Below are 23,132 nucleotides of genomic sequence, written 5' to 3'. Positions count from 1 at the left end.
TATAAAGGCTACCTCCCAGATTAAATCTTTCATTAAATCCAAGCTATTACATCAGTTTTCTTATGATTTTGCTATGCCTTCCTCTAATCCAAGCCAAGAACCTTCTCATACTCTCTACACAGTCTCTTATTTCCTAATTAGACATAAACCCCAAGCATCCCTGACTACTTGGAATCTTACAGACATGCCCTCAGCCCCGCAGAAGCTGCCCATGGAATTTATTTGCCCGTGGTACATGGGGCAAATTCCAGCTACGTGAACTTCTTATTTCTCCTATTTCTCACTCAAATTGTACTTCTAGGGGCTTTTTTTTTTTTTTTAAAGTTTATTTTTTAGGGCAAACCTTTAATAAACTGCTGCTTCACCACCTTCAGCTAACCATTCTTCTTGGCCCTAGCGTGACTGCTCAGCTGTAAGAAATACAGCTGGAGACACTGGGGGAAGAGCAAGACTGTAACTGGTAAATCCTCCTCTGTCATCAAGAAGATGCCCTCGAAGCACTGTCCTCCCTCACACCCTCGTACGTTTTCTTTGCAGACTGGCTCCCAACATACTCAAAGCCCAACTACTTTCTTAAAGAACTGGAATTCAAGAGGTAGGTCAGTTATTACTGTCTCCATTTTACAGCCAATCTCAAAAAACACTCTATCAATCACACAGAAAATTTCAGCAGAGAAAATGTTAAACAGAACATAAAGTCATTTATATCCACTGTATGGTTTTTAAAACTCATCCCTCCACCCCCACCAACACATCTGCTAGAACCTCAAACAAGTGGAATAATAATTTTGTAGAGAGAGATTTCCCAAATTCAGTCAAGTTTTTCCTTTGTTAAAGTGTCCACAAATGGTCTCCCAACGCTCTGAAAACAAAAGTATATGCTCAGGCTTCTGTTGTTCTTGTCAGCTTCTGTTTGCACTAGTAAGAAACAGGAATGCCTGGAAAGAACTCAAAATTTCTGTTAAAACCACACAGAATAATATCGCATTCTCAGGACAAATGCAGCCTCTTAGCTGACAGCTAAACAAAACAGTTTCAGTGACAAAATTCCTCCTGGAAGTACGAAATGGCATTTTACATTTACTCCACACTTCATTGTGCAAGTTGTGTTTACTGGGATCAACACAGTTCTGGATTTCTGCCCTTACATCTCTTGTATCTCCAACCACACACGCTTGCATTGAATAATTCATATTTTCAAGCAAGTAGTGTCTATCAAGATAGGCTTATCTGCACAGCTTGCACATACCCGTGCTCACATTTTGAAACAGACACCAACGTGCGCTGTGCGACATCATCGCCGTAATAAAGTTAAAAACACGCCACGAAACTATAGGGCTCGATTTTCTTAAATTACATTAAAACTAAAGAATAAATCCATGTTGAAGTCTTAATACTTAGCTTTTCTAGTTACCCAAGCACTGAGAAAGCATCTGGAAAAAAATTCCTAAAGCATGAAAAACACGTTCCTCCACCCACATGCACTCATAACTCAGATTCCAAACTGAATTTTACCAAGATTGCCAAAAATATTTTGCACTTTTAACACTTGGAGTTTTCAAAGCACCTTTTTCAAGTCTCTACGAATGTCAGCACCTAACAGGACCATATATTCAACCTAACATGGCTCACAACAGGTCCCAGGTAGAGCTGGGGATCAAGCTCAAACCTAGCCCTACTCCCACACTCCCAGCAAACAAAAGGTCCTTTCTAGCAATACTGTCCAAGCCTTCAGACGTATAGATTTGTTTCTCTGCAAAATGTCAGATGAACAATAGTGAATTACTAATCAAATATAGAAAAAAAACCCCTGAATGCCCTAGATATTACTGAGGCAGAAATTACATATTAAATAGTTGACACTCCTGTAACAGAGAATGAGAGCCCCAGTGCAGCACAGTGTACTGCTCAGTCGGCATTTAATTTAGGTGTGTTTAATTTAACATGCCTCTGATCTTCACTTTCATAAGTTAAATGTACAAAGCGTTAAACGCCTTATTTTCATTACCAAAAAGAAGCTTATAAGGACTCTCTCGTGCAGCTGATCATTTGCTTACTATTTCAGCACATAAAAGGCTTTTCCAATAAATATTATGTTCACTATAAAACACAGAAATTTAGATTCCCCTTCTTCCCAGATATTCTCTATGGGGCTACCCATACCACTACTGCAACTATATATTTTATAACCAGTTTGAGAGACTCAAGTTACAAGTATATTTCTGTATTACCAGCAGCTTTTCCCCCCCCCCCCCAAAACACCATCCAGTTAATGGACTTAGAGGTTTTACAAGACATTCATTTCCTAAGTCTGGGAGGAAAAGTTGCACAACTGCTCTCTGCTGCTTTATAAAGGAGAAAAAAATACGGAAGAGGAGACCAAAACCAGAAGCAACACGTTTGCAGATACTTACCATACACCTAGAATTAGCAGAAACACCAAGCGATCAGACCGATTAAAACAGATCCAGCCTTGGGGTCCTGCCCATGGAGCAAAACATTTTTGACATGATGGGAACAGAACACACAACTTTGCTACCTTCTAACCCACTATTATCCCCAACTCTCTTCATATACATATTGTCTTGCCTCAAAATATCCGCCTGTTTTGCAGAAAGCAGAAAAAAGGTCTGACCTTCCCCTGCAAAACACATAAAACCTGTGAAAGCAGAAACCTCGGTATTGAAAATCTTGGCAAAGTTTGACAGCCAAGCAACATTTCAGCGGAAACACTGAATTTCTGTCAAGCAGTAAGAGGTCTAAAACTTCCAAGGTAAAACTCAGCATATTTTTCAGTTTAAAACCTAAAACATATGTTCTGTATCTCCAAAGGTTGGCTGGTATTTACAGCTCTTCACATACAGGTAGTGTCAATATTTAAACAAAACAATTTGAATGTTAAAGACCATTCAGAAAGAGGGGAAAAAAAAAAAGCATTTTAACATATTTTCAATCTCAGTTCAAGAACTGAGATTTGTTTTTCTAGACAGAACCAGTATTTGGCTTCTTTGATATCTTACTGCAATTAAATAAGGTACAAAAGCAACTTTACAGGAACAAAAATTTTCCAGTGGGGGTATTTTAATAAACAGCACAAAATTAATGTCTGGTTTTCATCAAGTGCTAAGCAGATTGCTTAAAATCAAGAACGCTGTTATTTAAAAAACGAATGGCGTTATGTCTAAGTTGTAAACTATGTAAACTATTAGTTCATCCCGTAAGGGCTTAAATGTATCAGCAGAAGAGTTTTAGTTAAACAATTCACATGGAACACTGCCTTAAAACTAAATATACAGGTTTGGCTCTGGTCAAAGCAGGACGGCTCAACTCAGTGTTAAACTAAAGCTGCACTGTGAACCAAGAACAGGAAGCTGGCAAGAGAATTGCTTAGGTGACCTAGGACGCTGCTGATGTTGAGTTAGCTGCCAGAAAAAAAAAAAAAAACAAACCCTCAAAAACACTGAAAATAAGGAACACCATATTTTGCCAGAGCAATTTTTAGAAGTTGTAAGTATAAAACACTGATGACCACCATGGTCACAATATTCAAGAATCCACACTTCTTTGTTCGTTCTAAAGTATTCGAGTGAAGAATCTCCAATACAGAAATTCTGCAGAAAAAGAAATTTAGCCTATAGAATATCAGGTATTTAAAAAGAACAAACCTCAGGAAAAACAGTGCACTGAGCTTAAGCTGTTTTAGTAAAACTCAAACACATTTTCCATTTCTTTAATAACTGGACAATTTAGTAACAAGCAGTTTCTAGAAATCTACTGCAAAGAATAACACTTACCACGCACCTCTTCTAGCACTACTAACAACTTCAGTAACTGCTACCAGACCAAATTCCAACAGGTACGGGATGACTTTAAGAGGCACAGTCAACACCCCAAATTTTTTTGCAAGTAAATGAAAAGCATTCTTGCTTTCAAGCAAGGCATCAGTACTATATCATTGCTTCAAAACCACATACCTCAGATTAACTAATGACTTAGAAACTTTCCCTAATTTCTAGCACATCTACTTGTTTTCCATGCTCCTATTTTAACGGAGGTGTGCCGAGTGCTTTTTGGCATGTTTGGATAGAAACATAAAAAGCCTCAAGTCTTGTCATATAAAGCTTTTCAAAGTCATGGGCCTCACTGCCAAAGAAACTTTTTCATGCTCTTACAGCTTTTGCCTGCCTTATTCGCAAATCTGTTGTTCGTCTTGCAGTAAGCATGATAACAAACAGATGAGATGGAGTAGCACTTTCTGAAGAGACTGAGAGCGAGGTCAGATTTAAAAATGGAGTGGTGAAAGTCAACATTCAGTGGAGAGTTAACAGCGTACAAAAGCCTAGAGTAATGAGTTCATTTTGTTCTGGGCTACTTAGCGAATGGACAGCCAAAAATTGAACCAGCTGGAATTCATTCAGAAGTACTTCGTTCTTCCCTGTAGCTCCCTAGGCTGTCGTTATCAACCTGAGGATAACAAGCATAGGGATCATCAAGATCAAGTTGGTGCTGGAAAGAAGTGGCAGAGCCTAATAGCCCATAATAAATGAAGTTTTGATCCTAACTTGGATCTTAGTACTGAGGTATAAATGCTTTTAGTGTCTTGTGGGGAAAACCGTGGGATTTGCCCACGCTAGATGGAATTAAAACATTCTACTGACTCCTCTTCTTGATGATCACCTCATTACCAGCTCTTGTACATGTAATGTTTAGGGAACAGTTTTAACCTCCAGTCTTTTGCCAGGTTTCAGCTACTGTCAATACAGAACAGACAGTATTGATTACCGAAATGGGAAGACTGAATTTGTTTTAAAAATACTCAGTCAAGTAAAGCTATTAGCACAAACAAAAAAAAAAACACAAAACAAAACAAAAAAAAAACAACAAACAAAAAAAAGCCAGAGTTGTTCAAAATACCACCTGGATACCTTGCTGTAGCAAATCTGTACTAAAAAGGAGGTGAGTGGTTTTATTCGTCACACACAACTGACATCGTACATCAAGAAAGGAGCAGGGTTTCACGTACAGCACAACCCAGCATTGTTTCGAAGTCCATTCAGCTGGGCTGAGCAGGGCTTGGTCACTGGTACAGGCACGGGTGCCCCATGATGGGCACGGAGGAGGGTGCCCCTTGCAGCAGCCACCATCAGACCGGTGTTCTGCAGGAACACGAACCACTAGCCTGTTACAGCAATCCCATGTACTGACATTGGGCAAAACACAGACACACATCTATTTTTGTCTTAATTACCATTTCATATGCAAATTATATCCATCAGGCTCCAGACGATTCAAAAGGCAGTGGAAAAAACTGAAAAAGTGACGCCTTGACCGTCCAGGTAAAATTTAAAAAAATAGTTCAGACTGATTAAGTGCTTAGCTACAAAAAGGGAAAAATTACTTGAGTAATTTCCAATACAAAAGCTAAGATAAAGGTGCAAACCTTAAATTCAGGAAGAGGAAAGAAAAATTGTGTTCGACCAAAGTAAATTCTTGGCATCACTTCTGATTTAGAATAAAGTACATCAGCCGTTTTAAAATACTGTTTTTAATTCCTGGAAATTTTCAACCCTAAAATCCTCAGTAGTTTGTTTCCTAATTATTCAGGCTGTTATAATCCCTTTCAACATCTGCCCAAGATGCTACAAACAGCTCTCCACTTCCTTTAAGCAGTTTTTTTTTTTCATTTGTTCAGAGAGCTCAGCTTAAACCCTCCTTGTTTACAAATGAAAAAAACACAGGAAGCACCAAAACACGACTGTATTTGTGAAGGGCACCCGCACTAAAAGGTGAGCAGCCATGCTGGATACCTGCCAGTCAATAAGCTCGTCTCAGCTTATTAGCCCAGGCCCCGTGCCAGCACTGCTGAACTGGCAGGGGGGGCGTGGGGAGCTGGAGGCGACAGCAGTGGCACCCGTTAACGGGAAGGGACGGGGTGCGTGTATGTGTGTAGGAATAAGAAAGCTGTGGGACAGAGGAAAGAACAGGACAGAAACGAGGCTTGTTCCAAAAAAAGACTGCAATTACAGAGCTATTAATAGCTTTTGGAAGCCAAATTTTTATCATTCATTCACCTACTTTTGCTCTATTAACCCCAGTACAGAATCACTGTTGTTTTCTACAGGTCATTTGTCCATCTGTTGCAGGAAAAACACCCCTATGTAACAAACTAAGAATTAGTATGAAAGCTTTTATGTAGAGAAAAAAAAAAATCTGATTTAATAACCAGTCCTATTTAAAAGTTACAATAAGAGAATGATGCATAAAAGACTGTTTTGCTGCTGCCATTGTTATACAGTTAAATCTTGTCTACAAGAAGCACATAGACACACTCTCTACAATCCACCTAATCACGCATTAGTCACACAAGTGGTAAATCCCTAAAAGCACTTTGGCTCGGGTCATGCAAATGCTGGATGAACCAAGTTACATCAGTTCTCATCTGATTTCCAAGCAATGAGATGCACGTGACTGCTGCTCTGCCCGAGGAAATGTGGGTCAATACGCGTGCATCCTACTGCTGAATTTGCACGCTCTCTAGGGACTCGCAGCAGTGTGACTCAGGAGCACCGGGCTGTCTGCAGGCGCACGCTGCACATATATTAATGAGATTATCGCTGCTCCTTGCCGGTGCGTTCACACTACGCCGCCAGTCGTCTGTAACGAATCTTCAAGGAGTCCAGAACGCATACAGCAAAATACTCCACGTGTCTTACGGCCATGCTCCATCTAAAATGTTAAAATGATTTTTAGAAGGCTGACAGGCACATTGCGCGACAGTAGCCGTTAAAAGGAAACGTCTTCCTTCAGAAATAATTAATCACCCGTTGTGTTTGAGTGTAAACATCCAGATCTAACAGGCGTGTGTTTCTCTCAGCTGAACAGCAGCGAGATGGACAATCAAAAACCGCTACTGCTTCAAGAGCTGGAAGCAGTGCTGCACGCTTGGAGACAGAAGGTAATAGTGAGCAGCATTCCTCCCCCAGACATGCTCTAGCTGGACATGGTTAACCAATAACCTCATGTTAGCACCCCCTTCTTCCAAACATGATTTCCAATTAGTATCAAAGTTCAGTGGATCCATGTTATATCAGTGTCACTGCTCTCTTACACAAGCAAAGCCACCCTCTTCACTTTAGGTGTTTTAAACAAAATGTCTAATTCTTGTGTGACCTATGGGAGGCAAAAAGCTGAGAGCTGAGTAGCACCAAACAAGATTTCATAAAAAGAAGGCTTTTGTTCAGCATAAAGCCGTATCAGCCTATGTGTTACTCCCTTGTTCTAATTATATAGGACAGCATCTATTTAAACTGCCAAGTTAATGACTTCAAATTTGATCAATAGTCTCTGTTTATTCAGCCCAGCGCTACTGACAGTCACCAGGGATGAACAACAAAACAAACAGACTGGTTAGAGCCAATCTACGGTTGAGTATGAAAAACCAATCCACGATGGCAAATACCCTTCGATTTAGTGGGGAGGGAGGTCTGTCGCCTATGGACATTGACACAGTCCCTTTCCTTTGTGCCCATAAAACATTTATCCATATTATTCTGCTAACAACCAACTCATAAGTTGGGTGAGCTCAAGCAGAACCAACATCACGGATACAGAGTGAGTCCAACCCTTACCTTGTACCATCTAGCTATGTTAAAGTTTTTCATTTGTTTCCAGATTAAGCATGGTAGGACATGACAACAGCAAGGAGGACATCACTAAGCCTTTGGACCATAAGCAGTGACTCCCCCCACTGTCACTGTACCCGCTACGGAAGGAAATTTCCCTCGGAGCAGCTTCAAGAAAGGCTGGAACCATCTTCTTGAAAACAGGATGAAAAACGTCCTTGGCTAAATCTCCAGCCAAAAGATGCTAGGAATGTTTTAGTTACAGGCTAGCTTCAGAGAGCAAAATAAAAATAGAGTTTAGAACAAAAATGGATAACGTACAGTGTGCATGTACAGCATTCTAGCGAAGATTTTTAAATTAAAAAAATAAATGCTTTAATTCTGAAGTCAGTTTCTCAACAGTGGCTTAACAGCAACATATGTGGACCTCCCTCCAGGCAATTTTTTTTACAAACAATTTGCATGATACTCAATAAAGGAAACCCCCTTTCTAATCCCAAGTGAATCTGCAGTCACAAAGGCTGGGATCTTGATGAAAATATTCTAGTGCATTATTCTGACCAGGATGTTTGGTTACAATTTTCTCAACATTATACATGCATCACTTCACCTGCAACAGCAACTGTTTGCTATTTACCTTGCACAAAATGTCAGTGTCCATTACATCAATAAATTATAATGCCACTACTGCTTCAAGATACCTCGATCAAAAGTATTATATAAATAAACTTGAGCTTGAATGAAAAGGTACCATGCCTCTTCCTATACGACCTTAACGTATGTGTTTCGTATTCAGCCATAAGGATTTTATGTGACACCACTTGGCTGCAGGATCCTGCAACAAAAAATATGAAGAAAGTTCTCCTAAACAAAAGGTTCTTCATCAAACTACTATATTAACACATCCAAAATCCAAAATTTACTATCTAAAAAAAACAATACATGAGGACAGCTGGTTCAGTCAAAGCCCAAGACATTTGCTTTCCATTTTAAATTGATTAAATAGATTCAATACATTACATTTCGCACGGATGGTTAACAGTACTAATATTCCAGATAAAATGAAATGCTGTATGAGGAAAATTCTCACTAGGGCTAGCTCTCACCGGATATATTACTTGCTCTCACAGTAATTTAGTATAATGGAGGCCTAACAATTTCACTGAACAGGATTACAAAAAACATCTCTTCACAGTTCATGACACAGAAGGTCCCAGAAATATTTATTTCTTCACCACCTTGTCAACACAGGGAATGCACTTGAAAACAGGCTAAAGCGTGGTTTGTGGGAACAGTAAAATACTATGTATGTTTGTTTTTAGGAAAGTGATTCCTATTTACCAAATAGTTGAGATATTAAAACCAAGGCTTTTATTTGCATTCATAATACTAACAGGACTTGCACACCTAGGAATGTGATATTGTCCAAGCATTGACTGACAAACTACTAGATAGAATCAGAAGAGAAAAAAATTAATAAACAATTTTAGTAAGAGAAAAACCTTTAAACACCATTTCATTCCTTACTAAAATAAGCTATGTGGCACTAATTTGAAGTGATAGTGCTGTTCTTTTAATTAAAAAATGCCAGTAGGAGGTTGATGCATTGGCTGATGCTGTGAGCGACATGCTCACAGAACGCAGATGAATCTTCGTCTAAAGAATTAACGCACAATTTCATCTGGGTTAAAAAGCAAAACAAAACCCCTAAGTCAAAACAAACGTATAGGGAGTGTTATTCCAGGTGCTTGATAAAGTCATCTGGATGTTTCCCTTGCAGAATGTTGTTAAATTCTGGGGGAAAAAACCCACCACCACCAAAAAACCCCAAGCCGCTCCCAGTCCAGTTGTGCAATTAGGAGTTTAATTCATGAAGCCTGATTTGCCTGCAGGTGTGTGGTGGAGTCGATACAACTATTTTTCTCCTCTTCCTACCTCGGAGCTCCTCTCCCACTCTCCCAGGTCGCTCCTTCAACACCTCCTGTCTACACAGCTGGGACCGGGACCGGGCACCTCTCCTCTCCCCCTCCAGCAGCACCGGCAGGCCGAGGGAGTGGGGATTCATTCTACCAAGCTACTCATCTCCACGAGTCTTGGAGACCCAGTAACATCTCTGCCCTTACCAAATTTGACTGAAATCAGATAAAGAGACAAGAATTATTTAGAGGAGAATGACAGGCGCGATCCCATTTTCAGCCTGGTAGTTTTTTTAGTCTGGAACGAAGATTAAGCTTATCCCAGAAGTTTATCCATCAGCCTGATGGCAAACTAAGGCAGCACCGTCTCCTAAAATCTGCAGACTGCTTCCGTGTGCCAGGTTTCACTGCTGATTTGTGAAACCAACAAAAGCCTAAGAAAACTCATTAGTATCAGCTTTCCAATCTAGAAGAAATCCCTGTAAAAATATTTGCTGGATCCTTTTCCCCTTGGTCTTTCAACATCTTAATTCCACCACCCCAGAAGAGGCTGGCAGCCATGACCGGGACCTCCTGCATGGGTCTTTGGTTGCTGCTATCATAAAAAAAGAGCTCTATATTGGCATCTGGAAGCATGACCATCCTTAAAACCGGCAGCTGCTCCACCTGGTGAAAAAACATCACAGAAACAAGCAGGACATTTTGTCTTTACTTGGTATACAGACTATCAAAGAGAAGTCAGTTTATCCAAAGCCTTCTAGTGTATTTACTCACCACTGCTACAATGACTATTTCAATCACATTTACACTACCAGCATCATCTCAAACCTCACAGATTGATTGATCTGATTCCTTCTGGTGTTTCAAAGTCTGTTTTCTCTCTGCACACTTGTAGGCTTTAAATCCTAAAGCAATGATTAAAAAAAAACCCCTACAACCAAAACTAGTACTACTTTCTGACTGGGTTTTATTTTATTTTATTCCCCCCCCTCCCCGCTTCTACCAAAAGTGGTCCTCATCTATGCTCTAATTCAATTTGGAAGTAGCACATGCAGGCTTGATAAGCATCCTGCAAAGGAAATGCCTTGAATTGCAGACTACTTACAACACATTTTCCCAAGCAACTTTTTATAAATCCCATTTGATGACTGGTTTGCTAATTTCTATTGAAGTTTATCAAAACATTATTTGCAGACAAATCAAATGACTTCTGTGATTGAAAAAAAAAAAAGAAATCACTTGTGACTGCAAGTCCAAGCCAAACTGTTGGATTATACTGAAGTATTATTTATCCTGTTACCAGACAGACCTTTCTTACTCTGAGAAGGTTTTTATTTTAAACTACAGAACACAACACAGAAAAGCACTCATTTACACGTTTCTTTTGTTTGCCTAAGTCTCCTTCCAGACCAGGTAAAAGCACTACTAATAAGAGCTGGCGACAGTGCAATTATTGGAACTGATTACATTACCCTAAGCAGATCTAGAGGTTGCATGCTGGTGGCAGTCTGGCCGACCGACTCTCATACCTGTGCCGGTTTATCGTGCTGTAACAGACACATCTAATGAACACGTGTTGAAAAAAAGTCTATTAACATTCAATTCCCTAAAAATCTTGGATAGAAGGAATAAAGATGTAGGTGTTCGTATTATGGTAGATTAGGTGTACATATAACATACTAGATTTTAGGTAGCTATTGCACAATACGCAGCAGTCAGTCTTACAAAGAGTCAGACATTCCTACAGCCTGTGCTTTTGCAGTAGCAAATTTAATGTTAGATTGTTTAACGAATTATGGGATCTCTGGGAAAAGGTGCAGGGGCAGAGATTTAAACCCAAATTTAACTTGGTTACATCACACAACTACGAAGTTGCACAAAGTCATTAAAGAGTAGGTTCACCCCTTCTCCGACTCCAGAACATTCACAGGCTGATGGACCACGGCGTGTTTCAAACAGTTGGCACCTACTAGCTCCCTAACTTCACTTATGCCTCTTAACCTTCTCCCACCTGCGTTTCAGCACTCATCTGTGAAAGGGGAACCCCAACAGAAGTGTTTTCACTGATTACAAACAATTTCAGGAGTGGGTTAAATGCATCAGCAGATCACAGCACAAAAACACTTCACGTAAGACATAGCTGAGAGATGAAAAATTAGATATGCAGAAGCTCTCTGCAAATTTCAAAAGCCCCAACACTTCAGGCACTTTTTTTTTTTTGCACCAAGCCATTTCTGTTCTCTCTGAGCTGTTTAATAGGGTATTTACAGACACATGAAATATGAACATGCCCATTGTAGTACTTAGCTCAATGCTTACCTGTCTGCAGACGTTTTTAAGAAAGAGGTACAAGAGATACTGCTTAGAATTTCTACTACTATATAATGCTGAAGTAACAATCATTTCAAGAGCCCAGAAAATTCAGCCAATTTTTCTTTCAAAGGCAGGCATCAGACCTTTAGCTTCCATTCACCTACTCAATTCTGAACCCAAACTTTACCAAATCTAATGGGTTCTCTCCCCATTAACACTAAAGATATCCACTAGTTAGACCTACACTTGTAGAATATGACACCTCTGCATTTTAATTCTGAGTTCAAACTGAAGTTCCTACGTGCTTATAAAAGTGTCTGCACAGGTAAAAAAATCAAAACACACCAGCTGCAAGGATAAAGAACAAGGCTTCCCCGGAAGTATATCAATCACTGCAAGTTTGAATCAAACTGAAATTCCTCACTTTTCTAAATTCTGCACTTCTGTAGTAAAAAAAAAAAAAAAAAAATCTTAAAGCAACAGCACAATCCATATACTCAGTTAATTTTCATATGCAGTCTGGATGTTTTGGTTTTTGTTTGCTTTTGCTCTTCAGTAAAATGGAGTACATGAAAAGGAAACATCTTTTGAAATGGAAGAAACATCTCAGGTCATACACCCTTTGTACAAGAAGACGTAAAAACACTGACCACAGGGACTCAATTTTCTGCTGTAACGTCTGGTTTACTTTGGGGATGCAATACTGACCACATTTGGGGTGTAAGAAAAAGTCAAGACCATGAAATAAAGAGAGTTCTGACTGATGTTAGCAATGGCCTTGAATTCAAAATAAATAAAAAGGCAACTATCTTCAATGGGTTTTTAACCTTTATTTTAAGGAGAAAAATACAAAGGAGAGCCTTTAATATAGTGCCTGGGAAACTAGAGAGATTAATTTTAACACATGCAAACTTAATTTGCCATTTTGTGAAGTAAACAAGAGATGGAAAACTTAAATTGATACAAACATATGCATTTTATTTTAGTCTAACCATTAGAGGAAATAGGCAGATTTTTATGGAAGACAAAAGTGCAAACATATGAAAAGGTCAAAGAAAATGCTATCCCTCCTAATTCACTCATACAAAAAAAAAAAAAAAGCCATTTTACTCCAAATAATAAAATGTATCGAGGAAGACCTCATCGACTTGAGAAAAAAAAGAAAAAGACTGCATCCTATTGAAAAATATTTCTTTACCTACTACGGGTTACCAGTAAAAGCAAAAACTACTGCAAGAGAAAGATAATACCATGTTATCTATGAAAGAAAGAGAATCGAATTCTATTTTCTTCAGCAGGGCTTCTTCATAATCAAGTGGGAGAGAAACACCCACCATTCAAAAAACACCAACCATGGCTAAAACTGCACATTAAGGGACACATAATATTCCTGGAGTATTCTAGTGGTCAATAATACTTGAAGTTAATAGCGTGGTTTAACATTGCCCTTTATTCTTAAATGGGCTGCTGTATATTCTTACGTGAGAGTCAGGAACTAAAGTGTAAAATAGAAAGCTATTACAAACACCTAATTCCACAGGATTTTCCATCATTTCTTACGGTCATAACAGCACGATTTAGGATTATGAGCATAACCCATTTGAACTGCTTCACCACACAACAGCCAACGTAAAGGGCTGGTGCTGACTGGGACGCGATGCTGGAGCCGGTCCTCTGCCAGTGGCAGTTCCCTCCAGCTGTGGCGGAGGTGAGCACAGCTGGAACGCCGAGCAGCCTGCAGCACCATGCAGTCACTGGGGGGATTGTGCATTATTTTAGCATTACTCCCAAACAATAACGGATTGTTTTACCCACAAACAGATGAACAAACCTTCCATTTAAATACTTTCTGTTAAATTGTATTAGTATGCATAATAGTGTCCATATCCTCAAAAAAACCCCCAACAACCCAGGCAAGAGGATTTTTCAGGGGGAGGGGAGGAAGAGTAAACCATGCTCTGCCAGCTTTATCTATCTATGCTGTGAATTGGGTAGCCTTGGGGATTTTTGCCTGCTGTGCTTAGTGTCCTTGACAACAAGCCAGTTTGAATTTTGGCCTTTAACTTGACAAAAATGACTTACTGAAGAGGAAGGCATCAAGCTATTACAGCCCTGTGGAGAGATTCTTTCTAAAACAGCATGCATGCTTATTCTGCCAATTCAAGTAGAGTATCGTCAAGTTTATCAACCAGCTCCTATACCCCCAAAATGTTCCCAATGTAGTTGCCAGTTCATAAAACAATATTTGAAAGAAAAACTTTGAACATTTTTGCTCTGTCCTCCCATTGCATTTTACAACTTTCACAAAGAGATGGAAAACAGAGAAAAATAACCCCAGGAATCCTCTCTCAGAAATTACTGAATTTCCCTTCAAAGAGCTGTGAAACGTTTTATAAACGTGTATCACCTTAACCTGTTATGGACCTACTGACTCCTCTTTAGCAAACACATGTGCAGGTTTCTTCTTATATTACATTAATACTTAAATAAATCTTTTGTGAATCAATACATACTAATAAACAAGCTCTAGCAAAACTTGCCATGTGGTTTAAGGAATCACTATTCTCTCTTTTCTGTTTTTTTTTTTTCCCCTCAAAGCCAACTCCTCCTAGCAGAAGGCAACACATGCACATACTTCAGCTTTTCAAAGTCCAGCACCTTAGTTTAAATTCTTGAGCTAGACTTATATGGAGAAGCTGAATTTGCACTGAAGCAGCTCAAGTATGGACACAGGTTTTCTTCTGCCAGTTTTCTTGCGGTGGGTGACAAATTTTTGGCAATGGGGGTCAACAGACTAGCAAGGTGATAACATCTTGAGTTACTGCAGCAATATCTGCAGGAACTCATTTGTAAGCAGCTGAAACATCACAATCTGCGAGCAGCGCGGCTTCCTCACTACCAGCCATTACACAAGTGCTCGTTTTCGACTACCTGCATGCTTAACTTCTGGCTTTCCAATATACACAGTAAAGAAGGCGAGATGATATCAAGGTAAAAACACTGGAAGTCAATCAACTGTAGTGCTGTCCTCACCATCAACAGAGGTGTTGGCAAGAGCATCGAGGACGATACATGAGACCTCGACACATACTCACTCTAAAACCTAAACAGATCCGCAACAAGAGAAGTGATATGGTGGTTGTCAACAAGTATCAGTATTCAAGTATTCAAGAGCTCACCAACTCCTTTCCCCCCACCAACTGCTGGTGTAGGAAAGAACAAACCATTTTCAGTAACAAGGTAGGACAAGCTTGTTTCACTCTGGGAGAATAAATCAACATCAGTTTTCATGTAAAATATCAAAGCACTAATACAGGTAAAAGTGTTCAATGATATTGCAGAATTTGGTCCCTTTCACAGTAATATTTTACCATTTCCAGAGGAATCATAATGGAAAAACATCACAAAAAAGAGTCAATTCCTAATTTAGGGAAAAAGATGGCAGATGGAGCTGTCTCTTCTAGTCTTTTTTTTTTCCGTACTCTCTTCACTCAAGCCTTAAATGAGTTGCTCTGTTGTGTACATACCTAAACTTCACAAGTATACTACACCAACTGATTTAACCACATCTTTTCCAAACCACTCTGCCCTATCACGCTACCTTAACCAACATGGCCCAAACCAACAAGGCAGCTGAGTGAGTATTTAACTCTAGAACCATAAATAGCAGCAAGTAACCTAACCAGATTAATCCAACATTAAGCACGTCAACTGGACTTGCTTCAAGTTGGACAGCGATCCACGTAAACCTCCAAAATACACGCACATGGACGGTATTTCCATACAGTACTTCTTCATTCTGTGACCCACCGAGCACACCTCCAGCCAGCTACAGAAACAACTGAGGGGTCTCGTTTATCTTTATTTACAGTGGCAGTTTTAGCAGTTTCTGAGTTCCTGTCAGTAAGAGGTCAGCTAGCCGGCACACATAACATCGTTGGCGCACCATCAACTTCCTCGCCGAGAAATTGGAAACACTGCTTCTATTACCCCAAAATTGATGCTTAATTTTGCAACACAAAGAGAAAGTATGATGCTACAAAATTTTAGAAATATGAAAAAGCCGTTTAAGGAAACGGATGTTTCCCTGTTCTTAGACTGGTGGGTAGTATGGAATAAAGAAGAAATCATTAAGTAACTGCACAACCACATCCCAGATTGCGTTTCTTTATATGAAGACATTCAGTTTGAGAAAAGAAAGTTTCAAGTTAGAAATAAAGTAGTTATTGTTTCTACTTTCCCTGCCTGAGGGGGATATTCAAACAAACTTCTTTTGGAGATTTAATTTACTTCCACCAGGACAATGGTGCTGGCACAGCTTCGACTTACTGGGAGAAACAAAAAAGGAGACTCACTACCCATAGCCTGCCCAGAGGAAAAGGCTGCTCTTTGGATTCCCACTCCGGCAGCCCAAAGATGCCAGCTGGCCAGCTGCAAAGGCTGCTCTCTCCACTTCCCCCCATGAAAGCAAGACTATTTTATTTTTTTCCTTGAAGTCCCCTAGTTATATGTCCCAAGCCTCTTTGCCATCCCCATCTCCAAGGGCTTCTGAACAGCCGTGAATTTACCTTCACAGAAATGCTACTACTTCATAACACAAATGGGGAAGAGAGGCAGAGAGATTAAGTGCCTCGCTCAGCATCGCACAGGAAATCTGTGGCGAAGCTCAGCGTCGAGTTCCAGCCCAACGCTCCAGCCACAACCAGGCAACCCGCTCCCACAAGACATGGAGCGGAGAAAATCCTTACGAGAAGAAAATAACGAGACATAGATTACGACATACTCCCAGATTACCATGCAAAATAAATTTGGGGCTTCTAAACTGCCGCTTCCCACCGTGTTCCCCATGGCACGAAACCGGCTCAGTATTAAATTCCCAGTGCCAAGGCAGGCTGGGCTGAGCGGTCAGCCGTTTCTGCCTTCTCACACCACTGCTCTTAGCCTGCAACCCGTAGTCTTTCTAATGCACGAACATAAAACTACAGACAGCCTATGAAGTATTTACGACATCTGATGTAGAGATCCCTACACAGATATTCATTGTTTTTAAACACGGGACATAAAACATAAACACGGTCACCAATATTAGTGTTGCTATTGATCAGCCAGTTAACTTTGCTGCATTGATCAATACGACATTAGTCATGAAAGGGAAGCAAAACATACTGACGTATGTGACACATTTTAACCTGTGCCTTGATAACAATCCTACGTGAACACCGCTCTTAAGGTAATGCAGTATTTTATTTTCTACTTGAAGTCACTGTATTCTTCTACGTATTCCTTAAGTGAAAACTGCATATCTGCAAAAAGATCTGAAGTCTCCCATTTACCAGCTACTAACTGTCCAGGTTTTGCAGATGGGACTTCCCTAAACTGTGCTGACTACAGTGAACTGAACGTGGCATTCAGGATACTCATCTGCATCACCTCTTTCCTCATCATCTTCCTCACTCCTCCCCGATGCCTCCAACACTGCATTGTCCTCCCCCTCATAACTGGGAGGGCTCTCACCTATACCCTCCCTCCAAAACTGCAACAACAACCAGCAACCCAGCACCTTCCCAGGCCAGGTCTGCCAAGGAAGAACACATTTTTACACTCTTGAGTACACTGGACCTCACCGAGTGAGATGCCTGGAGACAATTATTTGTATTCTCCTGTTATAACAACCCCTGCTTTTCTGTTAAAGAAACTGGTTTTGCCACAAGCCCTCAATACAACCATCCAACCTCACACATGAGCTCCTCCCTCCTTCCTGCTACATCTATGAAGTGATCCCTAAAGTTTCAACTAATGCCTTTTCCTTCCCAGTCTTTCCTCAGATCTAGAACGGCACCAGAAGCCAGCCAGCTTTTAACACCTCAGCTGAGACACTGATGAAAAAGCCAGTACTGATGAAGCCAGAACACAACTTGCAGCTTTTTTTGGTAGAAAAGTTACATGTTTAGTCCACTTCTTCACAGTCTTTCAAATTCCATCTGCAACCTTTTGCCTGCAAGCTACCTGGCATAGGAACATCTCTGATACCCAGCACAATGAGACTGCAGTTTTCATGAGCGCTTCTGGGTGATATAACACTATGAGCAAGATGCGTGTTAAGCCTTGGAGATGATGAACCCTTTGGAACTTCCCCAGGGAACAGCGACTGCAGCAACAAACAAAGGTTTCAGAGAAGCGCATCAGTAAAAAAGGCACATGTGCTCCGGGAAGGTCCCCTGGCCCATGGGTCATGTTCCTCCCTGGCCCAGAAGATCCCAAGGGGACTTTTCGAGCACATGCGCTCACTTTATTATTTCCATCCCTGTTTCGGTAATTCCACTGCTGCTGCGCTATCCTGACAAGTACGCATACAAAGAGACCACGGACTTAACAGTAAATTTTACCTTACTTTGCCTAGAACTGCTCCAAGCAGCAGGAGGCAAGGCCATGAATATCTCTGGCTCCTACATCACCAGCAGTGGTGAAAGCTCCAATGGAAATATGAGGAACTTTGCATAGGCTTTTGGAGAAACTGAGATACGATGAGAGATTAGCATGTTTGAGAACCATAGGACACAAAGTCATTTTAACCTGCCATCCAACTTACTTGCTGATGTTGGTTTTTGTTATTTTTTAAAAATATTTCTAAACAGGATGCATTATTTGCCATTTTATTTCATTATGATTTGTATCAGGATAAGACTGACACCATTCAGTATAAGCTGGAAGATAATTTCTGATAATCATCACAGGATCCAGAACTTTTAGATATATTCACAGAAGTAAAATAATCCCAACACACTACTAATACAAATACTTTTCCAATACACAAGAAAAGAATTATGTCTTTCAGCATGAAAGATTCTACCATTGTTCACTTCCCAAAGTAACACTTACAGGCACCTTCAGACAAAGTGGTATTTACACAGCTATTTTCAGTAGTGCAAAACATAAATGGCTTCTAATCACAGGAAACACAATGCAGGTAGTAAATCATAAAACAGAAGAGGTCCTCTATCTTGATTTAAATCTGCTCAAATCTCCCAATAGCAAAACAAATGAGAAAACAAAAGCCATGCTAGCTACAGCTATTTGGAACAGGTAAGTCAGCACACCAGTCTCCGGCGAAGCCAAGAATACAGCATTGCCTAATGATTCTAAAGCTAAACCCCTCCCAAAGCAATTTATTTGTTTATTAAACACACCGATTTTTGTCACAACACCCAGGTTTCCTGCTTGTAAAAACAGAAGATGTGTTTGAGCAAGCAGATTTCTTCAATATAGTTGAGAGGGGGGAAAAAAAAAATCCACTAAGTTGCTCAATAAACTGAAACTTCAGTCTCTTTCCAGAAAATGTTCTCAGCTAGGAGAGAAGACTAGCACATGCTAAAAGTAAAGGGCATTTTGATGCAGCATTCATTCTTTAAAATTAAAACCAATAGCTTCTGTCTGTTATTCAAATGATACCCTTCAGCTCAGAAGAAGGGCTATGACCACGGCATAAGTTACTTAACTCACATTTTTATCGACTGACTTGCATAAAAACAAGCCACATTAATAACTGACTTGACATTTAGTATACATCACGACAAAACTAACTTCAGATCAAACATCATCCATACACCCTAAAAATATTTTCAGCTTTCTCATGTCCAAGGAAAGGATTTTCAGATTTATATTAGCCTCAAAAACAGTGGTCTTCTAAAGCACAAGCAGTGCAGAATCAAAAAATAAAAGGATTAAAAGAAAACCAGTTTGTTGTTTCTTTTTAAGAGCTGCTTCTGATCGATTGCTTTATGTGCCAGAAGCAAGTTAACCTGTAACTGAAGTTTAACCAGCGCCGTTTTCTCATTATTTGACAATGTTTTATGCACCCACAGAAACACCTCTATATAGATCAATGCCAGTGACTCGGAGTAGCACCGTGGCTCCCTCAGCCCAAGAGATCTCCAAGCATCCACCTGTTGCCTTTTAAAGACCAGATTGGGCCTTATTTATTAATAATTCACACAGCAGTCTCAAGAAGCAAGAACTGTGGCTCTTCCCATTAAAGAAGTAGTCTCAGCATCAACCGGAGCAGCTTCCAGAAGTCTTAATCCAGATCTTTCAGGGTGTAAACATAAATTGGCCTATCCATATGTGCACCCTCACAGAGGCCTCGTAAGGAGGCACGACACACCGCTTTCAGTGTCACCTCCTGCTTGGGGAAGGAACTTCTGAAGTTGAATGTGTGATTTGACAAGCGAGGGGGAGGAGGAAAAAAAAAACCCCAACAAACAACCCACTTCGAAAAAAAAGCTAAAAGTAATTAAATGCACGTTTTCCCATTAGCAACCGAGTTCTCCTCGGTACACGGGAGGCTGGAGGGGGTGTTATTAACTACAGCAAAGCAAGGCAAATTATTAAATGCTTTGCTGAAAACCAGTCTGCGGGAAAGGTGGCCTGGAAATCCTCCCGGGGAAGGTGCAGACAAGACCCCAGGAAGGAGCAGGGTGCCCTGGCCTGCTGGGGGGTGTCACATGGACACCCCCCCCTCCATGGGGAATGTGCAGATGAGACCCCAGGAAGGAGCAGGGTGCCCTGGCCTGCTGGAAGGAGAGGGAGGAGACAAGGGACACCCCCCTCTCCCCAAAAAACCGCCCCCCCCCCCCCATTTGTGTCAGCCCAAGAGGGCTAAAGCAGCCGGTGGAGTCCACACCGGCGGGGGGGGGGAGGATAAAACTAAATAAGAATTAAAGAGAGGCTCCACCGGGCTCCACCGGGTCACGGAGGTGGAAGCGGGACTTAAAAACGGCGGATAAAAGTTAAGTAAGGATCAGTGCTCGGTCGCCGCCGCCTCGGCCTCCCCGCACGCCGCCAGCCCCCCGCCTCGGGCCCGGTCTCCCCTCCCCTCACGCCGCCAGGCCGGGGAGGGGGCGGCCGCCCCTGGCGGCGTGAAGCGGGGGGAGACCGGGCCCAAGGAAGGGACGGACACGGACACGGACACGGACACGGACACGGACACGGACACACACAAACGCACGCACGCACACACACAGCGTCGCCGCCGCCCCGTTACCTGTGAGGCGGATCTTGATGCTGGAGCCGTTTCGGCGGGTACCGGGATTCGACATCGCGCCGGGAATCGGCGGCAACGCCGAAAATCAACCGGCGGCCCCACGCACCCCCCCCATGCGGGCCTGCCCGTTCGTCGCGATGCCGTTAATCCCCGGCCTCCGCGCTCCGCCGCTCGCCTCAGCCGCCGCCAGACCGACGCGCCCGCCCGGCCCGGCCCGGCCGCGGAGAGCGCGTTGGCCACGCCCACACCCCGCCCCAGCGCACGCCGGAGGGTTGTGACGCCAGAGTGCGTCGCGTCGCGGCCGAACCGCGCCACCATGATGAGAAGGTCGGCGGGTGGGTGGGACGCATGCGCTGATGGACGGGCTTTGCGGGAGGGGCAGCGCCCCCTGGCGAGGGGGAGGAGGCTGGGGTCGGCGGGGAGGGTGAATAGGGGTGCCCGGGCGTGACATGGAAGGTGCTATAGTGGTGACGTGGCTGTGGCGTGGAGGACGGCATGGAGACGCGTGCGAACACATGTGCATCAAGCAGGTGGGCGCTGGGAGCAACACCCGCAGCCCTGGGCGGCGGGACCACCGGCTCAGCCCCCAGGACCCACCCTGAGTGGTCCCCGTGTGCCCACGTCCCCCAGCGTGCAGGCTAACAGCCGCCAGCTTCGGGTGCTGCTGCCCACCGGCTCCACCACGCCACACCCCTCCATCCGTCTCCCCCTGACCCAACCCCAACTATCGATTTACGAACTGCCAAAAAAAAAAAAAAAAAGCAAAAAGCATCCCATAACCAGCTTCCCCGCTGCCCCCCGAGATCCCCGCCAACAGAAAAGCCCCTAAATCCTGAACCCCTCCAGAGGCACGAGCATCCTCCCGGCTCCCTGTACGGAGGCAAACCTTGGGGCCAGCCGTGCTTCCCAGGGGCCGGCCGAGGCCGGGCTGTCTGCTCCGGCGTGTGCCGCGGGTCCCCGCGGCCCGGCACGAGCAGTAGATCCCACCCCGTAGCAAACGTCCCCTATTTTTCCTGCAGGCAGAGCGATGCCCCACTTGCCCGGCTGATTTATTGAACCGGGAGCGGGACGACGCGTGCCGGGCTCGGCATCGCTCCTGCCCGCGTCCGCGCGGGGACCGTCGCTGGGTGCCGCGGGGTGAAAGCGACGGGGCTGCGGAGCCATCGTCTCCGAGCATCCCGGCTTTTCAGCACAAAAATAGAAGCAAGGGCAGCTGAGCGCAGGTTTCGGAGGGAGGTTGGGGTAAGGTTTGTTATCCCCACCTGCCAACACAGTAACTCCGGGTTTCAGCGTGCCGCCGCTGTGCTGAGCAGAAGCGATCTCCCGTTTTAAACCTTGACTTTTATTTCTTTGTTCTGCCCACCCTGTCCCATGGGGAAGAGGAGGAAAAAGCCCTTCCCCATAAATTCCATGGTGAAAGCAAAATAGCAATGCGGAAGAGGAGAAAGCCTCAACGATTTACGGCCAAACACCAGGTGTAGCAGCAGACCTGGAAGCCCGCACCATCCAAATTCTTCCTTAAAATCCCCCTCCCCGGCATTCCCCTGCCCCGCACCACTAACCCGGCTCAATCCCCACACCGGGATGCTGCCTGCCCTGGGCAGACGCCTGCCTCCCGCCCAGCCGAGCTCGCCCAAAGCCATTTCTCCTGCCGCCTCTTCCTCCTCTGGTTTTCAGCTCACTGTAGCTCCCCAAACCGGCTCCCGCGGGGTCCGGGCGTGCAGCCTCGCGTTCAGCCACACAAACCCCCTTCCACCCGCTCCCACAGAGCCAGGCCCGGGCAACGAGCCTGCACGGTGCCGGGGAGGCTGCGGGGTGCACCCGTGGCGGTAGGAAATGAACAATTAGGCATAAAAGTGCTTTAGAAGAGACCCTGCTTCACATGCATAAATTAATTGGGTCCTAATGTGGGGCAAACAGGCCACCACGAGCACTGGCCGTGCCTTTTCCAGCTCTCCAGTGACGTGAGGACCGAGCAGCCACCACCATGCTCCTCTGAGGCCAGGACTCAGGATACTTTAATTAGAAAAAATACACTTTTTTTTTTTTTTTTTAAATCTCTAGAGGGAGGTTGAACTTCTCTGGGGGAGAACTGGGGAAGCGGCGCGGCGGCATCTCAGCCTCGCTGGTCCCTGCAGACACCCCATCCCATCCCGCCAGAAGTGGGTGGCTCCAATGCCCCGGAGCAGAGCACCGAAGCCAAAATTGCCACGACGGCTGCTGCCTGCGCCCCGGGCAGGA

At 43.1% G+C, this 23,132-nt stretch overlaps 1 protein-coding gene across 3 annotated transcripts in view; it reads right to left on the bottom strand.

The window, feature by feature from the left end:
* The window catches only part of SMURF1 (SMAD specific E3 ubiquitin protein ligase 1), a 42,676-nt gene extending 21,490 nt beyond the window's left edge, over nucleotides 1–21,186 (bottom strand). For all 3 annotated transcript variants that reach the window (XM_082006515.1, XM_082006516.1, XM_082006517.1), the window contains exon 1: nucleotides 20,892–21,186. In XM_082006515.1, coding sequence (XP_081862641.1) covers nucleotides 20,892–20,946 — 55 coding nt within the window. In that variant the 5' untranslated portion in view covers nucleotides 20,947–21,186. The remainder of the gene's footprint in view (nucleotides 1–20,891) is intronic.
* Nucleotides 21,187–23,132: the final 1,946 nt, after the last annotated feature.

The sequence above is a fragment of the Phaethon aethereus genome (genome assembly GCF_964289735.1).
Source record: "Phaethon aethereus genome assembly, chromosome: 15".
NCBI classification, from domain to species: Eukaryota; Metazoa; Chordata; class Aves; order Phaethontiformes; family Phaethontidae; genus Phaethon; species Phaethon aethereus.
The sequence above is the reverse complement of the archived record's forward strand: the minus strand, read 5'-3'. Positions and strand labels throughout refer to the sequence as shown.